Source organism: Xenopus laevis, chromosome 3L (assembly GCF_017654675.1).
Source record: "Xenopus laevis strain J_2021 chromosome 3L, Xenopus_laevis_v10.1, whole genome shotgun sequence".
Classification (NCBI taxonomy): Eukaryota; Metazoa; Chordata; class Amphibia; order Anura; family Pipidae; genus Xenopus; species Xenopus laevis.
Window position 1 is genome coordinate 110988530 of NC_054375.1, and position 21050 is coordinate 111009579.

Genomic DNA, 21050 nt, shown 5'->3' on the forward strand with positions numbered 1-21050 from the left:
TAACTTTTCAGAGCTAATCGGCAAATACAGATGACAAATACATTTGCCTTACTTCATGGTGGGGATACTGCTCACTATCTGTGTGTCTTTGCGTGCATATTTAATTGCTACAGAACATTTGTATCACTACCCTAAAACAGCCTGTAACCTATATCTAGTTACCTAGTTTTCCATGTATGGAATAGTAAACGGATGCTAATTTTAGAGTATAATCCATTTTCATGAAGTCTACATACTATAGGCAAATGTTCATAGGACAGGCTTCTGCATTTTCAATGTGTAGTGACTTTACTGGAAGACAACCTGATAAACACCTTACAGTAATTTGAAGGCTGAATTGAATTGTTCATATGCCATTATGAACTCTGCAAGAGGCATGACTCATTTCTCAAATGTGTGAATCACATTTCTTATGATACACGGTAAGTCAAGCACATTAAGAAGTTAGTTAACCTTAGCATTTCATGCGGGTGTTGATGTTACGGCAAAATGATTTCTGTTGAGTACTTCATGCAATCATCCACTGGTTATCACACTGATACTGATGGACACGCCAAGCCAGAGAGTTAGTCACCAACCTGCTAATAGAATAATCTATATTCCTAAGTGTTTGTTTTAAAATCTGCATAGAACAGGAGATCAAAATGAAAGTTCTTCAAATGACATTAAATATCTGCGGGGCTCTGAAATCTTACTAAAATCATCTAACCTCTATTGCACTCCCTCATTCTGAGGGACACTGGTTATTTACAGGAGTAGTTAAATATAACCCAATATACAATCATTATACTTAATATTTGAATGAAAACTGGTCAATGTAGGGTGGTTATATTTAAGAACGCTTATCCTATGAAATAACTTTTTTTAGTACCGGTATTGGATCCGTTATCTGGAAACCCATTCTCTGAATTATGGAAAGGCCGTCTCCACAGAATCAATTTCATCCAAATAATCCAAATTTCTCTGAAATAATACTACAGTAGCCTGTACTTTATCCAAACTAAGATATAATTATTGATAGCAAAACCAGCCTATTGGGTTTATTTTGTTTACATGTTTTCCTAGTAGACTTAAGATATGAAGATCCAAATTACGGAAAGATCCATTATTCTGAAAACCCAAGATCCCGAGCATTCTGGATAACAGGTCCCATGCCTGTATTATTTCTAAAGCACTGAGCATTTACCCTGCTTATAAATACATTATGAAAATCCTCTAGGGATGTAATTATGTGACATATTTCCAAGCAAAATTAGACACTTTAATACTAAGTTTCTGGTCTATATGAGAATAGATTTTAATTTAGCCTATTAATATGCATAAGTCATCGTTGTGTCGTTATATATTCTGTGCAATAAATGTTCCCTGTTAGTTGAAATCAGCCCTGGAGCAATGACATCCACTTTGACCCTTTAAAGAGTGGGTCTATTGACATATTTTGTAACATTTTTATTTGTATTGTCTATATCAATTTTGAATGGAAAAACAAATGTACTTGAACATAGAGAATTCCATTAGACACCGACTCAACAGTTGCCCAACATGGTGCCAAATGGTATTTATTATACAGAGTTTTTATGTTGCCACTTGCCCAATATCACAACTTATCAGTAAGTGCACCACAGAGTCTTGTACCTACTGCCCCCCTCCCCCTTAGTAGTCGCAAGGCCTGCTTCAATGCCTTAAACATAAAGTAGTAAAACATGAAAAATAAAATTGCTTCATCCTGTAAAAAGGCAGGACATGTAGTAACTACTATTAACCATGGAACGACTGAATGCTATAACCCTTGTATAAATGATTGTCCCAAGGCCCATACAGTGTTCAGTTGGCTCAGTTTAGTTTGCACTATGAATATAAAACACAGCTGAAACACAATTTCTAACCTGCACATCCAGTCATTTGATTGGTCCGTATACTGGAAGTGACACCTTAAATATGTTGGGAGGCTTCAGTGTTCCCATCTCAGACATACAGCTATTTAATCTTATGGAATGGGGATAATCTAGTTCTATACTGAGAAATATGAGAGCATTGTGGACGACAAGATAAAATAAAATCTAGACCTAGAACACTCTGTTCATCCACTGAGAGTGATTATGTCCACTTCCTACCCTGCCATAGTGGTTAAACAAGGTACGTCTAAAAGCAAGTTCTTAGTTCCATTACAGAGGGAGCAGGACTGAGAGAAAGCAAATTGGAAGGAATACACAGAACACAAATGCCCAGATCTCCTTGATGTACCGACCTCCATTCCTAACTAACCTATTAAGCAATTTCCAAAAATGTTCAGTGCTTGCCAATAACAATCGCTGTTCACTGTTCTGAAGAAGCAAGACTTTTCCTATCATATTATTCCCGTGAAACGGGTTCTTTGATGAATGTGAAAGCTTTAATTGGTCATACATGAAAAGGGATCTTATTTTGCTGTTGTGCAGAACATCTGCTCTCACTAAAAGGTCTTTCCTGCACAGGAAGGACAGAATATCAAATGAGATGTTCTTGATAATTCACATCTAAGGAGACGTCATTAAAGTTTGATGCAAAAAAAAAAAAGAAAGACACATCACATATTAGCAAAACATGAAAAAAGGTAAATCCTAGCAATGGTTTTGTTCTTTAAAAAGGAAGAATATTGCTGATTGTTCACATAGAGAAGTGGATAACCTTTTCAGTGGCTGAAATGTGATTATAGGGGTGGTTCAACTTTATGTAAACTTTTAGTAAGTTATAGAAAGTCTCAGCAACTTTTGAGTTGGTCTTCATTATGTTTTGTATAGTTTTTTAATTATCTGTTTTCTTCTTCTGACTCTTTCCAGCTTTCAAGTTGGGGTCACTGACCCCATCTGCAAAACAAATGCTCTAAGGACCAAATCTACTATTTGGGATTTGCCCGAAATGCCTGAATCCTTTGTGAAAGATTCGGCCAAATACTAAACCAAATTGGAATCCTAATTTGCATATTCAAATAAGGGCAGGAAAGGAAAAAGTGGGAACATTTTATTACTTCCTTGTGCTGTTACGAAAACTATCTTCCTGCCTCTAATTGACATATGCAAATTAGGATTCGGATTGGCCAGGCACAAGGATTCGGTTAAATCCGAATCCTGCTGAAAAAGGCTGAATCCTGACCAAATCGCGAACCGAATCCTACACATTTATTGTTATTGCTATTTTTTTTTACTGATATTTCTATTCAGGCAGTGTCCATAATGATATTCCAGGCTCTGCGACTCCAGTCACATCAATGCATGGTTGCTAGGATAATTTGGACCTTAGCAACCAGATTACTGAAATTGCAAACTGGAGATCTGCTGAATAAAAAGTTGAATAACAGCAAATTGTCACTGTACATCATACTAAAAGTTAATTCAAAGGCGAAGTAGCAATAATATATCCCAGCACATCATTTTATCTATAGATAAGATTTGGGGTGTTGGTCAGCACATAATTCTGTGGATACTTACCTTGGTCCCATCAACGCTGATAATTCTATAGCTGTTCCTTGTGCTATCATAGAAGTAAGAAACTGAAACTGCCTGTTTACTTGCAGGGACCCAATTCTTCTTAGTGCTGGGATCAATTTGGAAGACATGTGCTTTTGTGGTGAAGATCGGTTGTTCCCTTAAAAATAAAAAAAACACACATTAGCTATAAAAGTAGCATGACCTGTTCCCACACTAAAACAGTAAGTCAAATAATAGTCTATATATCTGGCCATTATTATAAATTTTGCTTGATTCATTAGGTAAAGCAATGGCACACAGGGCATTTAATACCCTGAAATCCCTGGGAAAAGCCAAGTCAAGATAGTGACAGATGCTCATTTTTTATATAAATGAATATCAATGCACACAAATTTTTGGTACTGTCTTACAGAAGAGCTAACAATCTAGATTCTGGTTTCAGTGAAAAAATAATACATCGACTCCAGAATATCGTTCCTAATAAATGAATGAGATGCTGGGCTTATGGACTGTGTATTTTTCCTGCAGTCTAACAGCGCTTACTAAACTGGACATAATCAATAACATAAAACACACCAATTATTTCCCTGCAGAATGTGAATAATGAACAGAGATACTGGTGTGTGTAGGGTACGTGTTCTTGTCAGGACCGGGTGAACAGACTCACAAGGGTTAGAACAAGTGTTTAAAAATAATACAAAAGAAAAAAAACAAACGCCTGTGCAAGAAAAGGTTACATTGAAAAGGTCAGATTTTATGGCATCTAGGGATATGAAGTAACAACACTTGGCAAAATAAATGAGGTAATAAACTGCATGTAATATGAGTGTGGGAAAAGATGTGTATGAGTTTTTCCTGGGGCATCGGCCCTTTTGTTGTTTGCGCCACTGTGCATCGAATGTAATTTATGTTTTACTGGAAAATGTTATTTTACTCCCAGCAACATTTTGTTACTTGGTCTTAAAAACGTCCAATTAAAGTAATAAAGTGGCTGTAATATGGTAATAAACTGTTTAATGAACATTATTACATCACAAAATGCACATTTTTTTTGTTTTGTTTCTGTTTTCTACTACTTAGCATCCATACATCTCCATCATGGCCGGAACTAGGGGTAGGTGGAAGAGACGTGTACCTAGAATGTAACTATTGGGGGCACTGGGCACGAAACCTCTTTTGTCACTTACTCCTACTACGGCCCTTGGGTCCCCCGACCGCCGCTCTTTTTTTACTCTTATTCCCAATTGTCTGTGTGTGCATGCTCATTCTTAAATGCGGATGGGGGGCGATGGGCCAGGTCGGGTTGCCTAGGGTGCCCGGCTCAGTCTGCCCCAGCTCCCTGTGCTTTAGAAACTAAATGGCAGATTTATTAAGGGTCAAATTGAAAATTTGAATTCTAATTTTCAAATTTTTTTTTACGGTCGAAACTGTCAAATTTCACTAAGGAATTATCCAAACTTCAGTTTTTATAAAATTTCGAATTCGATTTTCTAGATTTACGACACTCTGGCCCTTTAAGAATTTCAAATTCGACTGTTCGCCACCTAAAACCTCCCGAATGACTATATAAGTCAACGGGAGAGGTGCAGTGACCAATTTGGAGTTGTTTGTAGTTTTTTTCAGAGAAATAACTCGAATCAAGTCTGGTTGAATTCGATTTGAGTTTTTGAGTCGGTAAAATTCGTCATGAGTTTAAGATATTCAATTTTTTTCTTATATAACCCCCCAGTCGAATTTTGAGTATATTCAAATTTAAGGGAGTTTAAAAAAAAACTTACGTGATTTCTAAATTCGACCCTTGATAAATGTGCCTCTAAATATAGATTGCATACTATTTGGATAATCCCACTTGCGGGATGATCAGACCCAACACTGACAGTTTACTTTTTTGTCTGCACCTGGAACCATTTAATTGTATATATTCTTATATATGTCCTTGCACTTCTTTTCCTAATGACTATAAAATAGTGAATAAAGTACCCCCTCATGTAAAATATAGTGAATAAAGTACCCCCTCTTGTAAAATATAAGGATATTATAAGTTACCGAGGAGTTTCATGACCATATAAAAACACGAGGCTGAAGGCCGAGTGTTTTTATACAGGTCATGAAACTCCGAGGTAACTTCTAATATCCTCATATTTTACAACTGGGGGTACTTTATTTATTATAATACACAAATTTCAATGAGTCATGTGACAGAAAAGACATCAGAACTGACCGTTTATAACTGATGACATCAGAACTCACCGTTTATAAGGATATAATTTACAGGATATTCATGGCTTTTGTGTATTATATAAGGATAATATAAGTTACCAATGAGTTCCGTGACCATATAAAAATAATAATGTTTTTATACAGGACATGGAACGCTAAGATGACCTACTATCATGATATTTTGCAACAGGGGGTACTTTATTTATTATAATACACAAGTTTCAGTGAGTCATGTGACAGAAATGACATAATTAAGCTCTAATTATAACTGATGACATCACTAAGCACCATTTATAAGGTTATAACTTACAGGATATTCATGGCTCTTGTGTATTATAATGGTATACTGCAAGAAATGTGCAGCGTGGCATATACAAGCATTATATAAATAGAATTGTACTTTACTAAAGAAACTAATAAAACTCTTGAAACAGAAACTATGTGATTTTTCTTTATTGCATTGAACCGAACGTAGAAGAGAAATTGCAAAATATTTTCCAAAGTAAATAAAATAAAAAGCATGACATCAAAGTAATAAGAATGTACACTGATGTTAGCAGATAGCTTCCCCAATTGCACAGATGCTTTGGTTGGGTGCATAGACATTGATGATGATATAGCAATCTGACACCTTACAACATCAGCACCATTTCCTGCAAAGCGGCAGTTTATTTCAGTGCCGGCTGCATGCACCTTCGCAAAAACAAAACCTCCCAATTCCCCAGATGATGCAGATTTCCCTTCTTTCCTCCAATTTCATCAGCAATAAAGGGCAATGGGCACACAACTAGATTATACAGTGCTTACAGAGGTACCTGGATTTGACCAGGTGCATTAATCTGCATGACATAAAACTAAAACAACAGGATAAAAAGTAGTAAAACAAAAACAGAAATTGCGACACAAAAAAAAGTATTTCATAAGGCTCACACTATAAATTACTGTGTATGGAACCAAGGGCAAATATCAAAGAGTGTCATTTAGGTCATATGAATATTATTTTCTTCAAGATGAGGCATGTGCGGTTTCATCTTTAAAATAACAGATTTTTCAAATAAATCACTCTGCATTGCAAAGCATTTGTTCTGCTCAGTAGTTTTCTAATACTAAGGAAGTGATTTAACTGGAAAGACAGGCAGGCATGCCTAGTATTGGGCATGTTCCGTATTGGTCAGAACACCAATCAGTGATTTGTAGTGCACATCCCACTGTCCCGGATTGTAATTTAAATGTACCATATTGCCTGGCTCCTCTTTGGTTCTTACAGGCCACCTCTCTGCTTCCTGCAACTCAAGGAGAAACATGGTGGCCATATGTTCCATATGGGACTAAGAAGGAAAGAAGAACTTTGGTGATGCTATTCTGCATGTGCAAGGGTTGGTGAGGGAATGCTTTCAATCTATCCATTTCTACATATATATTAATGGCTTGTGTGGGGTTAATGGAGTATTGAGCAGTCATTTACTATAGTAATTACAGATAAGTCAATTCCCCTGACTTTGCCAGGAGTTACATGATTTGCACCCCCTGTCACCTTACATCATTCCCGTTTTCCAGCAAATTCAATATGCGCACATGCGGTAACCAATCAGTGGAGCTTGTGCACATGCAGAACAAACAATGCTGGATTTACATAGCGGCACCCCTAGGCCCACTGCTGTTCATCTCCCCTGTCCCCTACCCTTCATTCGTGCACATGCACAAACTTTCATCAGGTTGGCACACAGGGTATATAAAAAACTATTGTATCTTATGAGCAGCACTAGAGCTTCAAAACCAATGTGGATGTGGTGTGTCAGCATCCCGTCCCCCTAAAATCCTGCTGCTCTAGGCCCGGGCCTTGGTGGCCTTTCCACAAATCCGGGCCTGACAGCAAACATCCAGAAGGCTTCAGAAGAATCTGTTTTCATGCACAGTGATTTCACTTCTGGCCTGTATGGGGTCAATATGCCCTTTATCCATTTTATTTACTGATAGATGGCAAACAGTTACTCAAGGAGAGGGACGTTTCTGGGCTCTTGGCTTCCCTGAGGTGGCCTTTCAGATGCCACCCCCACCTTGCACTCCATGCTTATCTTTATGACCTTGGAAGGCAGGTCTGGACTGGGAATCAAAATAGACCCTGGCATTTTAAGTACACAGAGGCCCAAACAGCCCCTTACCAGCCTACTAAATAGTAAGTGTCGATGGCATATTACAGCAGCCCCTCTGGCATTTGCCAGAATCCACAGATTGCCAGTCCGGGCCTGTTGGAGGGGGGCAATTGCAATCTCTGCACTAGAAGAGTCAAAATTTCCATTTATACTGTATATTGAACTTTTGTCTCTTAATGTTACCAGAAGAGGCCTTTTGCCACCACTGGCAACATGCAGGCTTCTGCTACCTGAGGTGAGATTCTCAACTTGTCTCATGGCAGCAGCAGGGCCCCTGTTCAAGGGTTCTTCTTTCCCTCTTACTGCTCTAGTACCGAAAAGAGGATCACAAAAGGTTTATGCGAAGCAAGGGAACAAAATACAAAATATAGTAAGAAGACTTACTGCTTCTTACCCATTCTCTTTCCACAGTGTATACAATAAACAAATGCCACAAGCAAAGAGTTTTCAGTGAAGCATCTCTCAGTATTATGTCAGTACAATGTATTTTCAATATCTCCTGGTCCTGACAAACAGCTGAAGTAAATTGTCTTCATACAGATACTGCATCCTAATATTCCTCCTACTGCTCATGCAGAAGGGAGTCTCCTATGACAGGCAAGACTCAGCTTGTTAAATGATGATTGCCACATGTTGTTCTGCTAATGTAACAGCAATTATCACTCAGTTCCTTTGTAGCAGAAGAACAGGCCACTGCACTAGATAGAGCAAGCCTCACAAGAAGCATCTGAATGTGCTATACATAAATGTTCTTAAATAAAAGTGTTGTTTAACTAATACGTTGATCTTGAGTGCAGGCCAGCCATCAGGGGGGGGGGACATGGGGGAGAGTTGTAGGGGGCCCAGAGGGTAAGGGGGGCCCTGGCCACGCCACACTTACTTGATTAGCAGGGCCCCCCATCTTTGTGAGAGTTGCTGACTTTGGGAAGGCATGGACATTTAAGGGGCCCTGGCCACCAATTTTCTTATAATGTGGGGGGGTGCTGGCCACCAATTTTTTTCTTTCATGTGGGGTCCTAGCCACCAATATTTTTTAATGGGGGGGCCCTGGCCACAAATGTTTTTTTATGGGGGGCCCTGACCACCAATATCTTTATATCTTTTATTAACATGTGGGAACCCTAGCCACCAATATTCTTTTTGTTTTTTTACTGTGTGGTGGGGAGGGCGGACCTGTAGGCGGGGCTTGCGGTGGGTGCAGCCCAGGGGGCCCAGGAAATTTTGTCGTATGGGGCCCTGCGATTTCTGATGGCGGTCCTGCTTGAGTGAACATGAACCAACTATAAACAGAAAGCTGTGGGAATTGCATATCATACTAGGCGTTTGCAGCAAGAGTGAACATGTCATCCCAAAAATGGTCACAGACTGGAAGCTTCGTGGCTGGGAAGATATCAGATTGGCAGGAGATGCCAATTTGCTTTCACTGTGCCTCAATTAGCTTAGTACGGCAACATGCAAGACTATGCTAAGAAAGCCAGCACTCACACCACGAGGCTGCCATTTTAGTGCTCAGTGCTTTAAGAATATATATATAGAAATTGATTAAGATTACCAGCAGCTGGCACAGCCTCCAAGCCACTCCAGCTCCTAGTCCTATACTGAGCTAACAATCTCTTAACAAAAGGGCAGCTGAAATTCATCAGATCATTCTTAACCACCACTGCTTATAATTCACAAATGACAGCGATGTATTCACATAACGTGGGCTTCCAAGGCATACGCACTCATTTATATAGTCTCTCTTAGGTTCAGCCTTTCTTTCTAACCGTATTTTAGAAAGAAAACTACCACCAATAATATTCAATTAATATTTACATTTATGAGGAATCTCAACCCAAACTCAGGCTTTCATTCACAAACGAGCAAATGATAGGTTGCTATGGGTTATTAGAGCTGGGACAAACTTTGCAGTTGTAATAATATTACCTCCTTAGTATCTGATGGAATTAAACACAGCCAAACACAAAAAGAGTCATTTGAGCTTCGATTCCTCCTCACTCAAGGCAAAGGAAAGATGATTCTGGAGTTTAGTTTTACTTCTGTGACTTTGAAGATAAGCAAGTCAAGAACCTGTAAATTATTTATCCATGAAACAGCTTAGATATCCAAAGCAGAAACTGGAACACACCCAACCACTGGAAGAGGAGATTTAAAACATTTATACAGTCTTTAGAGAGGTGAGGTGCAAGCACAGCCTACCCACAGCCCCAGTAACTACTACAGTCAGTACTGCTCCAGAGTACAGTAGTTGTAATGAATGAGTTGAGCTCCATAGCAGACCAGACTAGTACCTTCCACACAGAATATCATTTATTCCTTATAGGGATCCTGTCATCGGAAAACATGTTTTTTTTCAAAACGCATCAGTTAATAGTGCTACTCCAGCAGAATTCTGCATTGAAATCCATTTCTCAAAAGAGCAAACAGATTTTTTTATATTCAATTTTGAAATCTGACATGGGGCTAGACATTTTGTCAATTTCCCAGCTGCCCCCAGTCATGTAACTTGTGCCTGCACTTTAGGAGAGAAATGCTTTCTGGCAGGCTGCTGTTTTTCCTTCTCAATGTAACTGAATGTGTCTCAGTGGGACATGGGTTTTTACTATTGAGTGCAGTTCTTAGATCTACCAGGCAGATATTATCTTGTGTTAGGTAGCTGCTATCTGGTTACCTTCCCATTGTTCTGTTGTTAGACTGCTTAGGGGGAAAAAGGGAGGGGGTGATATCACTCTAACTTGCAGTACAGCAGTAAAGAGTGATTGAAGTTTATCAGAGCACAAGTCACATGACTTGGGGCAGCTGGGAAATTGTCTAGCCCCATGTCAGATTTCAAAATTGAATATAAAAAAAATCTGTTTGCTCTTTTGAGAAATGGTTTCAGTGCAGAATTCTGCTGGAGTAGCACTATTAACGGATTCATTTTGAAATTTTTTTTTTCCCATGACAGTATCCCTTTAAGGATTCCAGGGGCTTGTAGTTTAGCAGACAGGAACCAAGTGCAAAAGACATAATACTGACCTGCAGCCAAGGTAAGTGAGGGATGTTATACTCCTCACTCTACAACTGGAACACTATTTCTTGATGCTGAAATATGGAGGCCAGAGTATCAATTTTAATATCTTATACTTTTAAATTGCTACCTCTTAAAACACCCCTTGGTTTGATGGCATCTGCTTTGGGAAATGTCATATCACAGCCCTGGATATCTTACCAGAACAAGTAATATACAGAATGGAAGGCAATATCAGTGTAGGCTGTACCTGGGTACAGTTTTTATTCATATTTAAATTAATTGCACTGCACAAAGAAGTCTTCTGGTGAAGCATATCTTGCCTAAAGCTCAGAAAAGCAGGGAAATCGAAATACATTTTTCAGACATGTATGTAGACTGGTGGTTCAAAAGAAGTTAGATAGATTGAGAGGGCTGATGGTAAAAAAAAAAAAAAAATGAAACAAAACTAGGAAGCTATCAGGAAGCGCTGTAGGTCTCAGAATGTTAGAGAACTTGACCAGGACACACAGACAGTGTAATTAAATTTTACTTCTATTCAATAAACAGATCTTTGTGACTGTACCGCCCTGTAAAGGTAAACAGACATCAGGCTCAACAAGACACAGTGCTATATCTAACTATAGGAATAAGGAGAAGCAAATAAATTCGGCAGGCACAAATTCACTGCAAATTTTCACGTTTCTAAATTCACAAAACTGGAGAGAAAATTTGCCAGAGAAAAATTCACTGCATCAAAAAAAAATTTGGGCACGCGTCAGAATATTCACACACATAAAAATTGTCGCATGTCAAAATTATTCGGACGACATTTGGACAAAATAGTCGCATGTATACAAATTGTTGTGGGCGTCGAAATTGCTTCACGTCAGATTAATTTTGATGCCTATTGACTTCAATGCGCTTTGCAAATTTTTCGACGTTTTGCGACTTTTTCAGCGAAGCGAAACAAGACAAATTCACCCATCACTAAGAAGTATCATTCCTAAGGCTGAATTTTAAAGTGTATCTTATAAGATCCTTCAAAGAAAATTCTATGAAAAGAGAAATAATAATAAAGGAGAATTCACAGCTGTGCCATGGAAGCAGACAGAACACATTTCTAGTAGACAGTGCCCTTAGGCGCTGCTATGAAGGACACAAAATGACCCACAATGTTATCAGTGTGGCTTGTAGGCCCAGGAGAATTCAAATTGGCCACCCCAACCAATAAATAAACAGAGGGCAACGATCAGCTGCTGCCGGCTTTGTTTTTATCCAACTTCTACAAAGAGTTTTGCACATTTATTTAATCTAATTGTAATGGTTAAGAACAAGATTAGCTCAGCTACCGTTGCTTGTACTCTAGATATTACAGGTAACATCAACTAGAGGGCAAAAAAAGTAATTGCTAAGTAGAATACATGCAACAGTGATGCCAGCCTTTTGTTCTGATTATTGTATTAGATGTTAGTTTTTCTGTTAGCAACCCTGCACATGCCTTACATACACTGCTTAGTAAAAAATTAGATGACACATTACATTACCACAAGTATTCGAATATATGGCTGGGCAAGGTCTTATTCTAAAAATGTAACCATTTGTAGCCATCAACTAATTCCAAACAGAGCTAAAGCTATTCTAAATACCTGATGGGGCAACCTCTAATTTTGAAATTTTAACAATTTGTAGCTGTCAAGAAATTCCAAACAAACAATTAATGCTTTTTGTAGATTTTAAACTTTGTGCTCGACAACATGGCCTCCCGCACCAAGAGCTCCCTTTTTGGCACGGGAGGCCTAGTGCTCTAGATGGGGGGCATTTAAAAAAAAATTAGCTCACACACACAATTTTTTGGATGAAAGGTGCCCTTTAAGCTCAGCAATATCTTTTGTAGTCAGGAAACTGATGAAGCACGCCCTGCTGCTGCTGGGGAACTGTAAAGCTAGGCGTATAGACACATTTACCTACAGGTAGAAATCCAACAATATCCCTGTGAGCCTAATCCAAAAACAGTATCATGCTCAAAGCATTACAGTCTATGTAAGACTATCAGGGAAAGTGGTGAGTCACGGATGTAGCGCTTCGATGTGTAACTTCTCCCTCATGTGCCGTTTGTTTGCAAGAGATGCCGCGCTTATGGATTTTTAGCTCATACTGTTTGTGACACTTGACAAACTATTGCACCAGTGGGGAAATAAAAGGAGTGTATTAACAGTTAAAGAAGCCTCTCACAGAAGCAAAGTTCATTTATATATACACACCATGAACTAACAATATCTCTAATGTCAAGCAATCCAATATGTCCATCAAATATGCAATACATTTATGGGATCTATGAAATGCTTGGGGTTTTCCAGTTAAGGAACTTTTCTTAAGGGGTGCCCCATGCATTAGAGGAGAGCAAAAACTCAACAAAGAATTAGGCTAGCATTGCTGCACCTTACATCTTGGGGGTGTCTGTACCAGGCAAAACCACCACCACCCTTTAGCAGGGAACATCTGTGCCTCCAGAGATGCCCCCAGTACTTCCCCATCCTCTTTTATGCTGATTCATAGGCAGAGCTTATGGACTGACTCAAAATATACACTATATATATATATATATATATATATATATATATATATATATATATATATATATATACATATATACATACACACACACACACACACACACACACACACACAATATAAATTTGATAAATATACAATGTTTTGGGATATTTACGATGTCTTGAGAGTCAAGACACACCAATAATTAAAACTGAACATTTAATACGTCATCATTGATCATTGTTTCAGGTCCTGCAACCTCAAACTCTCTTTAACTATTCTCCGTAAGTTTTTTCCATATTTCTGCATTAAAGTGTTCCCACATCTTTGGAGTAGAAAATCCATAAACCTGACACCCTCTATGGGGCCTATTTCTCATGTAAAAAACACACCACACATCACTGTCTGAATGCCTGGCACCACCACATAAAATATAGCACATTTATCATGTTGGATTTTGACATGAATGGGTTTTGGCATTCAAACAATGGCATAAAATATAACATTTTGGGAACATAAAGTGTGATACACAACTTTAAAAAGACACAATTTTCCTGGTGTTAATCATTTTATACAGCTTGACAGTTGGTTACTTTTTTTTTTTTTAACATTTAGGGGTTTTAAGGTCGGGTTTGTGAAGTTTGTTATACCTCAAATAAACTCACAACTGAAATGTTTGCTTATTTATCAAAAAACTCGAATCAGTGCGATTGGGGGGAAAAAACTCCAATACTTATCGAGTTTTCGAGCGAAAACCACAGAAAAAATCCTAACATCATGAAGGCTACAAACATCTTCAATGGATGAAGGGACGTCTGCCATTGACTTCGTATTTTCAGATTCAAGCTATTTCCAGCTTCGGGGGGGGGATAATAATTCTCGAAAAATGTTAGTTTTTTTTTAACCCAAAAATTTTTAGTTTTTACTGAAACTACCCTCGAAACACAACTCGACCTTTGATAAACAACCCTCTCAGAGTTTGAATACTTTACATAGTAACAAAAAATAACCTATTTCTATCAGCTTAAACTGTTGCCCTCCCCCCAGCTATAAAGCAGCTTTTTTTTTATATAAACTGAAATAGATTATAGTAAACTGAAGCAAACACTATTTCCCTGTATATAGCAGAACTTCCAGTTATTTGTTTTGTATACGTGTACTTTTTTTGTATTGCATAGAATGAATTGTGTCTGTGCCTTCTATTCAGGCAGTGCTTAGAAAGTGGCAGGAAAATGAGGTGAGATGGAGCACTCCTAGGAGCTGTAGTTGATTAAATACAGTGTACTGCAGGTAGTAGTCCAGGAATAGCCTTCACAGAATTGTGATTATATTTAGCTCTGTCCCTGTTATTATGCCCCCACTCTGTAAGTGCAAATAAATAGCTATGGGAAGCTAGCAAGTGTACCTGCTGGGAACGCCAACAGGGTAAGAAGAACTTTATTACTCAACCCCACTAAAAGAATGTCAATATGGACAACCAGTTTCATATCATTTATTGCATATATTGGGTTAATGGACTTAGAACTGTAGCAGCCAAGTAATCCACCCCACCAAATGTATTGGTCAGATCAGTGCAATCTGGTCATCAAGACTTCCAGGGGAGGAAAGGATAACTCAGAAAGCTGTCAAACACCAAAATTTCACAGCAAGTGAGCTTATCTACAAATAAAACAAATTCAAGGCCTTTTTCCCTGCTGGTAACAGTATGTCTATAATTGATAGTTTATACTACATAATCCATTTGCTTATTTACAGGAGCAATTCCAATTCCAATAGAGAAACAAGAGCTTATGTACTACTAACACAGAATCATGATTTTATAAATCAAGAACAGCCAAAAAAGCACCTAGAATATTTGTGCAGATATGAAACTAACAGGGAAGACAGGGTTTTTCGCAATCCTGAATTTTTACGAAAACCCAAATCAATCAGATTTGATACATATACATTGAAATTAATTGGAATCAGTTTTCGTTACCCAACTCCTCAAATAACTACAGACAGCACAAAATGCTGAAATTTGAGAACATACCCATAAACCTTCAGGTAGAATTTGACTAAACTCTCTTAAGATTCGCTCATTCGATATTTTTTAAAATACAGACAGATTCAAGGAAACTGAATAGGATACAGATTGGTGCAAGGAAGAGGATGCAAGATTACATGAATTAAACAAGATATGACTTTTGTAAAAGGTGCACCAAAGATGCCATATGATGCATGCTGAAACAGGCTACAGGCCACATCCATATTTCATCTATGCAATGGGATAGGCAATATAATAAAAGGAATGCATACAATGGGATGTTATGGCAGTGTCTGGGGCAGTCTTATTGTGAATATGTAAAGCATTAACTTTAAATACAATATTATAGTCAAACGATTGCCTTTAAAGGAGAAGGAAAGGTTAAAACTAAGTCTAAGTCTAAGCCTTATCAGAAAGGTCCACCTAAATATACCAGTAAAACCTCAAAGTAATGCTGCTCTGAGTCCTCTGTCAAAAGAAACACTGCATTTCTTTCCTTCTATTGTGTACACATGGGCTTCTGTATCAGACTTCATGCCTTCAGCTTAAACCTCATTGCCCCGGGCATGAGCATGCTCAGTTTGCTCCTCTCCCCCCCTCCATTCTCTGCTGTAATCTGAGCCCAGAGCTATAAGTGAGCAGGGAGAGACTCAGGCAGGAAGTGATGTCACACCAAGCTAATACTGCAGCTGCTATCCTAAACAAATAGAGTTTTTAGAGCTTTTTACTCAGGTATGGTAAAGCATTCTACAGAATAAATATAGCATTCTAGCTTGCACTATTGCAGCAAATCAATTGCCAGTAAATGCCTCTGTAGCTTTCCTTCTCCTTTAATATTACTATTAGACACCAGGGAGTACAGAGTAACTAACTCTTTTACACAGAGCCATTTACAGAACCCATTTCCACCTTTAATTTAACACTATCATTTCCTGTCAATGGTGTGAAAGCTAAGGATCAGTAACATCCAAATTTTTTTAAAAAATAATTAGTTGGTATACTTCAAATAAAAAACAAAAAACCACCAACACATATTAAACTTTAAGTCTTTATTAAGAAATAACTTACAGAAACTCCGCTTGCGCTCCTCTTCAGAAAAGGCAATTGGGTGATCCATCGTGCGACGCTCGATTTCTCCTACCTGCCTTCTTTATAGGAGATAGCCAGGGAGGAGAAATCAAGTGCCGCACGATGGGTCGTCGCCCTGTTGCCTTTTCTGAAGAGGAGTGCAAGCGGAGTTTCGGTAATTTATTTCTAAATAAAGACTTTGCGATTTTAAAGTTTAGTATGTGTTGGGTTTTTTTTTGGTAGTATACTAACAAAATTGTTTTTAAAAAATATTGATGTTACTGGTCCTTTAAATGAACACAAGCCAAGAATGTTCCTGAATCCTGAGAAATGCTATGAGGTTGGGGGCAGCTAAAGAGTTAATTAGTAGCAGCGAATGGCCACTTCTATCAGTCACATTGAAGGTCTGTACAGAATGCTATAGCGGCACAATGCAGTGGGAATCTAGTAATTAACTTTTTTTTTTTTAAATCGCTGATTTCCTATCACGCCCCAAAAACATTCTGAGCATTGTTGGCTCCTGATGAAACTGACCTTAATGCATGCGAGTGTTCGCACATATTTCTGTGATGGATTGCAAACTGCAGTAGGACAAGGCTTGAGCATTCTTATATAAAGTGTCCTATAATGATTTTGCGTGAGATTTTAACAACGTCTGCAGTTTTCATGCAATATAAATGGATATATGAACCGTTCTAATTATTAAATTGGAAAATATCTTTGTATTTCGGTGTATAGCAGAAAAAAGATGGTGGGGGAGCTAGAGAACACAGCAGGTTCACATTTATGTTGTTGGTGACAAGGTGTTACTGGAATAGCTGCGGTCTCATGATGATTTCCCATTCTTGCTATGGTAACCAGCCTTGGCAGATTTCTCCCAAGAGATAAGGGCTCTTAACTTGAACAACTTACACACATTGTTACCTTATAATGACCTCTACAAGGACACAGTTACTGAACTTTTTAACTGTAATTAGAAATCATAGTGGCCTCTTCGTATAAGAGTGTAAGCTATATCTGTAAAATCCCAATAACTGAAAATATCTTCAGTGCAACAGCAGACAAAAGCCAACTAACATAAAAACAGGTTTTGGTTTTTACATAACCAAAGAAAATATAATTCGAAGAAACTTTCTAATAATATCAAATAAACCTTTTTTGTTTGTTTATCCCTGTCCTCTGGCTTTTGCAAGAATATAACTGAAGCAAGTTCCCCTCCAGGTCTGTTAATCAACTCGAACTCCCCTTTAACAAAATTTCTCATTTTAGTTTTTTAAGGCAGAGTTACAACCAGTACCGTTTATTAATGAAGCCACAATCAAACTCCGAGGATGTTAAAAATTCAAACTGGTATACACTAAAGTTTTTTGCTATCATTTACACACACACATATATAAGATGGTTCATAGTTTTGGTCCAATTTCAGTCAAGCAGGTTGGATTTTGATCAAACTAGTGCAAAAGCATAGAAACACTATGTCAGGAGTTATAGTATGCTGCACCACTGGTTCCCCCAGGTTGAGTCACATTTAAAACAAGGACAAATGTGGAATTATGACAAACGCCAGCTAATGTGAGCTCTGCTATAACTAGTTTGAACCCATGCTTGTCAGTTTGCAGTGTGAATGACGCTTTAAACTGTCTACATGGGCAGACATGCTGCTTTGATGGGATAACATGCACGCATGTGGTGATAAGGCTTCATTGATGGCCAGAGGCAACACTTGTTCAATGGGATTTTTTTGCCAAGGCCCGTCACATGTTGATCAGGGATACGATTGAGAATTTGGCCCCATACAAAGTCTGGCCAACAGAGGCCTAATTGGTAGTGAAGTCAGATAGCAGGGTCCACAAGGTTTAGAAAGCAGTTTACCAATGAGGTCTGGTGGCATAGGTACAGACCAATCATCACTTTCTTCGCACCACAAAGAAATCTGTCAGAACTGAACATTATGAGTACACACCTTTAGGGGGACGCTACCCACCCATAAAAAGCTGCCGAATTTAGGGTGGACAGTCCCCATGAATATTTTCCAAGATCATATAGGCCTGCGTAAATATGGGAAGCCACTGGCAGTTTCTGGGAGCAGTAGTTTAATAACATCTGGAGAGCTACTGGTTTGTCTTTATTGCTACATATCATCCAATAAAGATGATTAATATGATATTTATGGGTAATCGTGAATTTACCTTAAACAGATTGAAGCTAATTAACCATATGGTTGTGAGCACTGCCATCTGTCCCTCAAACAAGAAATACAAGGCAACTGTTTTTAGGCAATTAATTAGTGTATAATTGGCAATGATAAAACATAATTAACAAGACAGGATTTGGTAGAATTGATTAAAACAGGAAGCTTAACAACAAGCCAAAGAACCCGTACAATAGAGATGCAGTTAACTGAATTAACTTAATGAAAACACCATTCACACACACCGTCATTTTTAATTTTGCATGTAAAATAGACACCTACGAGTACAATATGTCCCTTTTGTGGCTGATTAATTCCGGAACTATGCTGGAAACCAACATAATATCCCCAATCTTCTTTCTTTTGGCACTTATAAACAGCAACCTTATTTGTTTTCTTTTATTTGCTTGACTATGATAAATTCACATGACTTAAAGGTATAAGAATAATCCTTATTACACTACTGTTTCAACTCAGTTTGCCATGTTTACAAAAATAAAGCCCTAACAGTGTTCTTTCGACCCTTGGAGATCCAGATGAACGCAGCCTGAAAAAGTAGCCCTGTACAGTTGAAAGATAAGTAAAGGAGAGATACAACTCTGAATTCACACATACAATGACATCACAACAGCAAGAAGGATGAAGTCATGGTTCAATACATGCAAAGCCTGTGAAGAATATTCTGATTTTTAATTTGCAAAATAATGTCAGCTGTTTCTAAATAATCATGGATCAGTCCAAACATTATTTATGCTTGATTAACACTAAACAATAAGGGCTCTTGCATTCAATCTATTGTTAAATGCAGCAGTTTTGCCACCAACATATAAATTACTGGTCTAGCCCCCGACTATTCCTTGTTGGTGTGCAGTGTCAGGAATACAACTGGCCTGTCATTGTCAACAAGGGGAGAATTTTGGGGGAAAATCAATCCTGTGAGCACAGTGACTGGTGGACTGCATTCCTGTCAATGGACACATATATAGGGTGGCAATGGTCGGGGTGTCAGTGGAAAAGAAGAAGCCGTTGCCAGTGACATTAGCCTTTCTAATTGGCCATGTTGTACATCTTTCTTTAGTGTTTACTGTCCAGATAGCTAGACATGAAACTAAAACTGACTTAATAGCTTAAATTAAAATAAATGCTTAGAATAGCCCAATTTGTAACTGCGTATATAACATAAAATTGAATATCCGCCCATTAAATTCTGATTTCCATGATGTTTTTCCTCATGACAAGTAGAGAATTTTCTCTCTTTATTTTTGTACAAAAAGACAATATTCAAAATATATTAAAAGGATCATATTTTCATTAAAAAAACAAAACATTATAGCCTTTTAAATCATGTGGAGAAATGATTTCCGAAAATCAGTACGACGCCAGTTAACAGCAACTAACATCCTACATTGCATCTATGTCTGGGGGAGCCCTGGGATCTAAGCAGTCTTGCAAAAACTGGATTCTCCGCAGGCTACAACATTACAGGGAAAATGGTTTTACCCGACTGAATACAAAACAAATCTGTGAACACCAAAACAGAACAGTTTTTATTCTGTTTTTATAAAGACTTTAGATTAGCAAACTCATCCCTTTGCAACAGACCAGCTGCTAGGAGGGTATGGGAGTTCACCAGTGGAACTTGCTGTCAATGACTTGCAGCACTCCATTATGATAGCACTACAATCTCAACATTTTTATTTACCTAGGCCTTATATGCTTATCGTATCAGGCTACCCATGTTTGCAAACATAACTGTATATTCAGCTTTCTGTGTAAAAATCTAAAATGGTAATGCAAATGTAGGGATGTGTAAAATAGCCACCCCTAGTATTATTGTCAGGCAGTCCCTCAGTGTTATAGACACCTACTGGGTCTTAAAATACAGTTGGGAGGGGTACTGTTTGCTCTTCCTGCTCTAAGCTATGCCCCTTGCTGTTTCTCACAGTGACCAGCAGATGGCATTGTGCTAGGATATAAAAGGCTCTGAAGCCATGCTCTCAGTGTCCATTTTTGTGCGGGCTCTGACCTGAGCAGGCAGGTAGAGCACTGTGGAACCTAGACAGGTCAGGTCTAGTAAGAATAGGCTACTCACCATTATAGGTCACTCTAGGAGTGACAGATAGACAGATTATTTAGCTGAGCAGCTCAAGGCTCCGACGAGGAGAGTCAGAGGGATTAAGATCCCGGGTACTAATAGCCCAGAAGTAGGGACGATGTGTGTAGGAACAGGGTAGATAGATTCCCCTCAGGTTCGACTTAGGGAAAAGGCTGAAAGCTGGGTGTACCTTTATTGCTGCTGAGCACGTCCTCTTGCCTGTGGGGACTAATACTGACCAAATGGTGCTGTGAGTATTGCCTATTCGATGTGATGTCAAATCCT

The 21050-nt window shown here is 38.4% G+C and overlaps 1 protein-coding gene across 2 annotated transcripts in view; it reads right to left on the reverse strand.

The window, feature by feature from the left end:
• homer2.L (homer scaffold protein 2 L homeolog) overlaps window positions 1–21050 on the reverse strand; it is an 87184-nt gene that overhangs the window by 53235 nt on the left and 12899 nt on the right. For both annotated transcript variants that reach the window (XM_018250733.2, NM_001087240.1), the window contains 1 exon segment: window positions 3468–3624. In XM_018250733.2, the coding sequence (XP_018106222.1) occupies window positions 3468–3624 (157 nt within the window).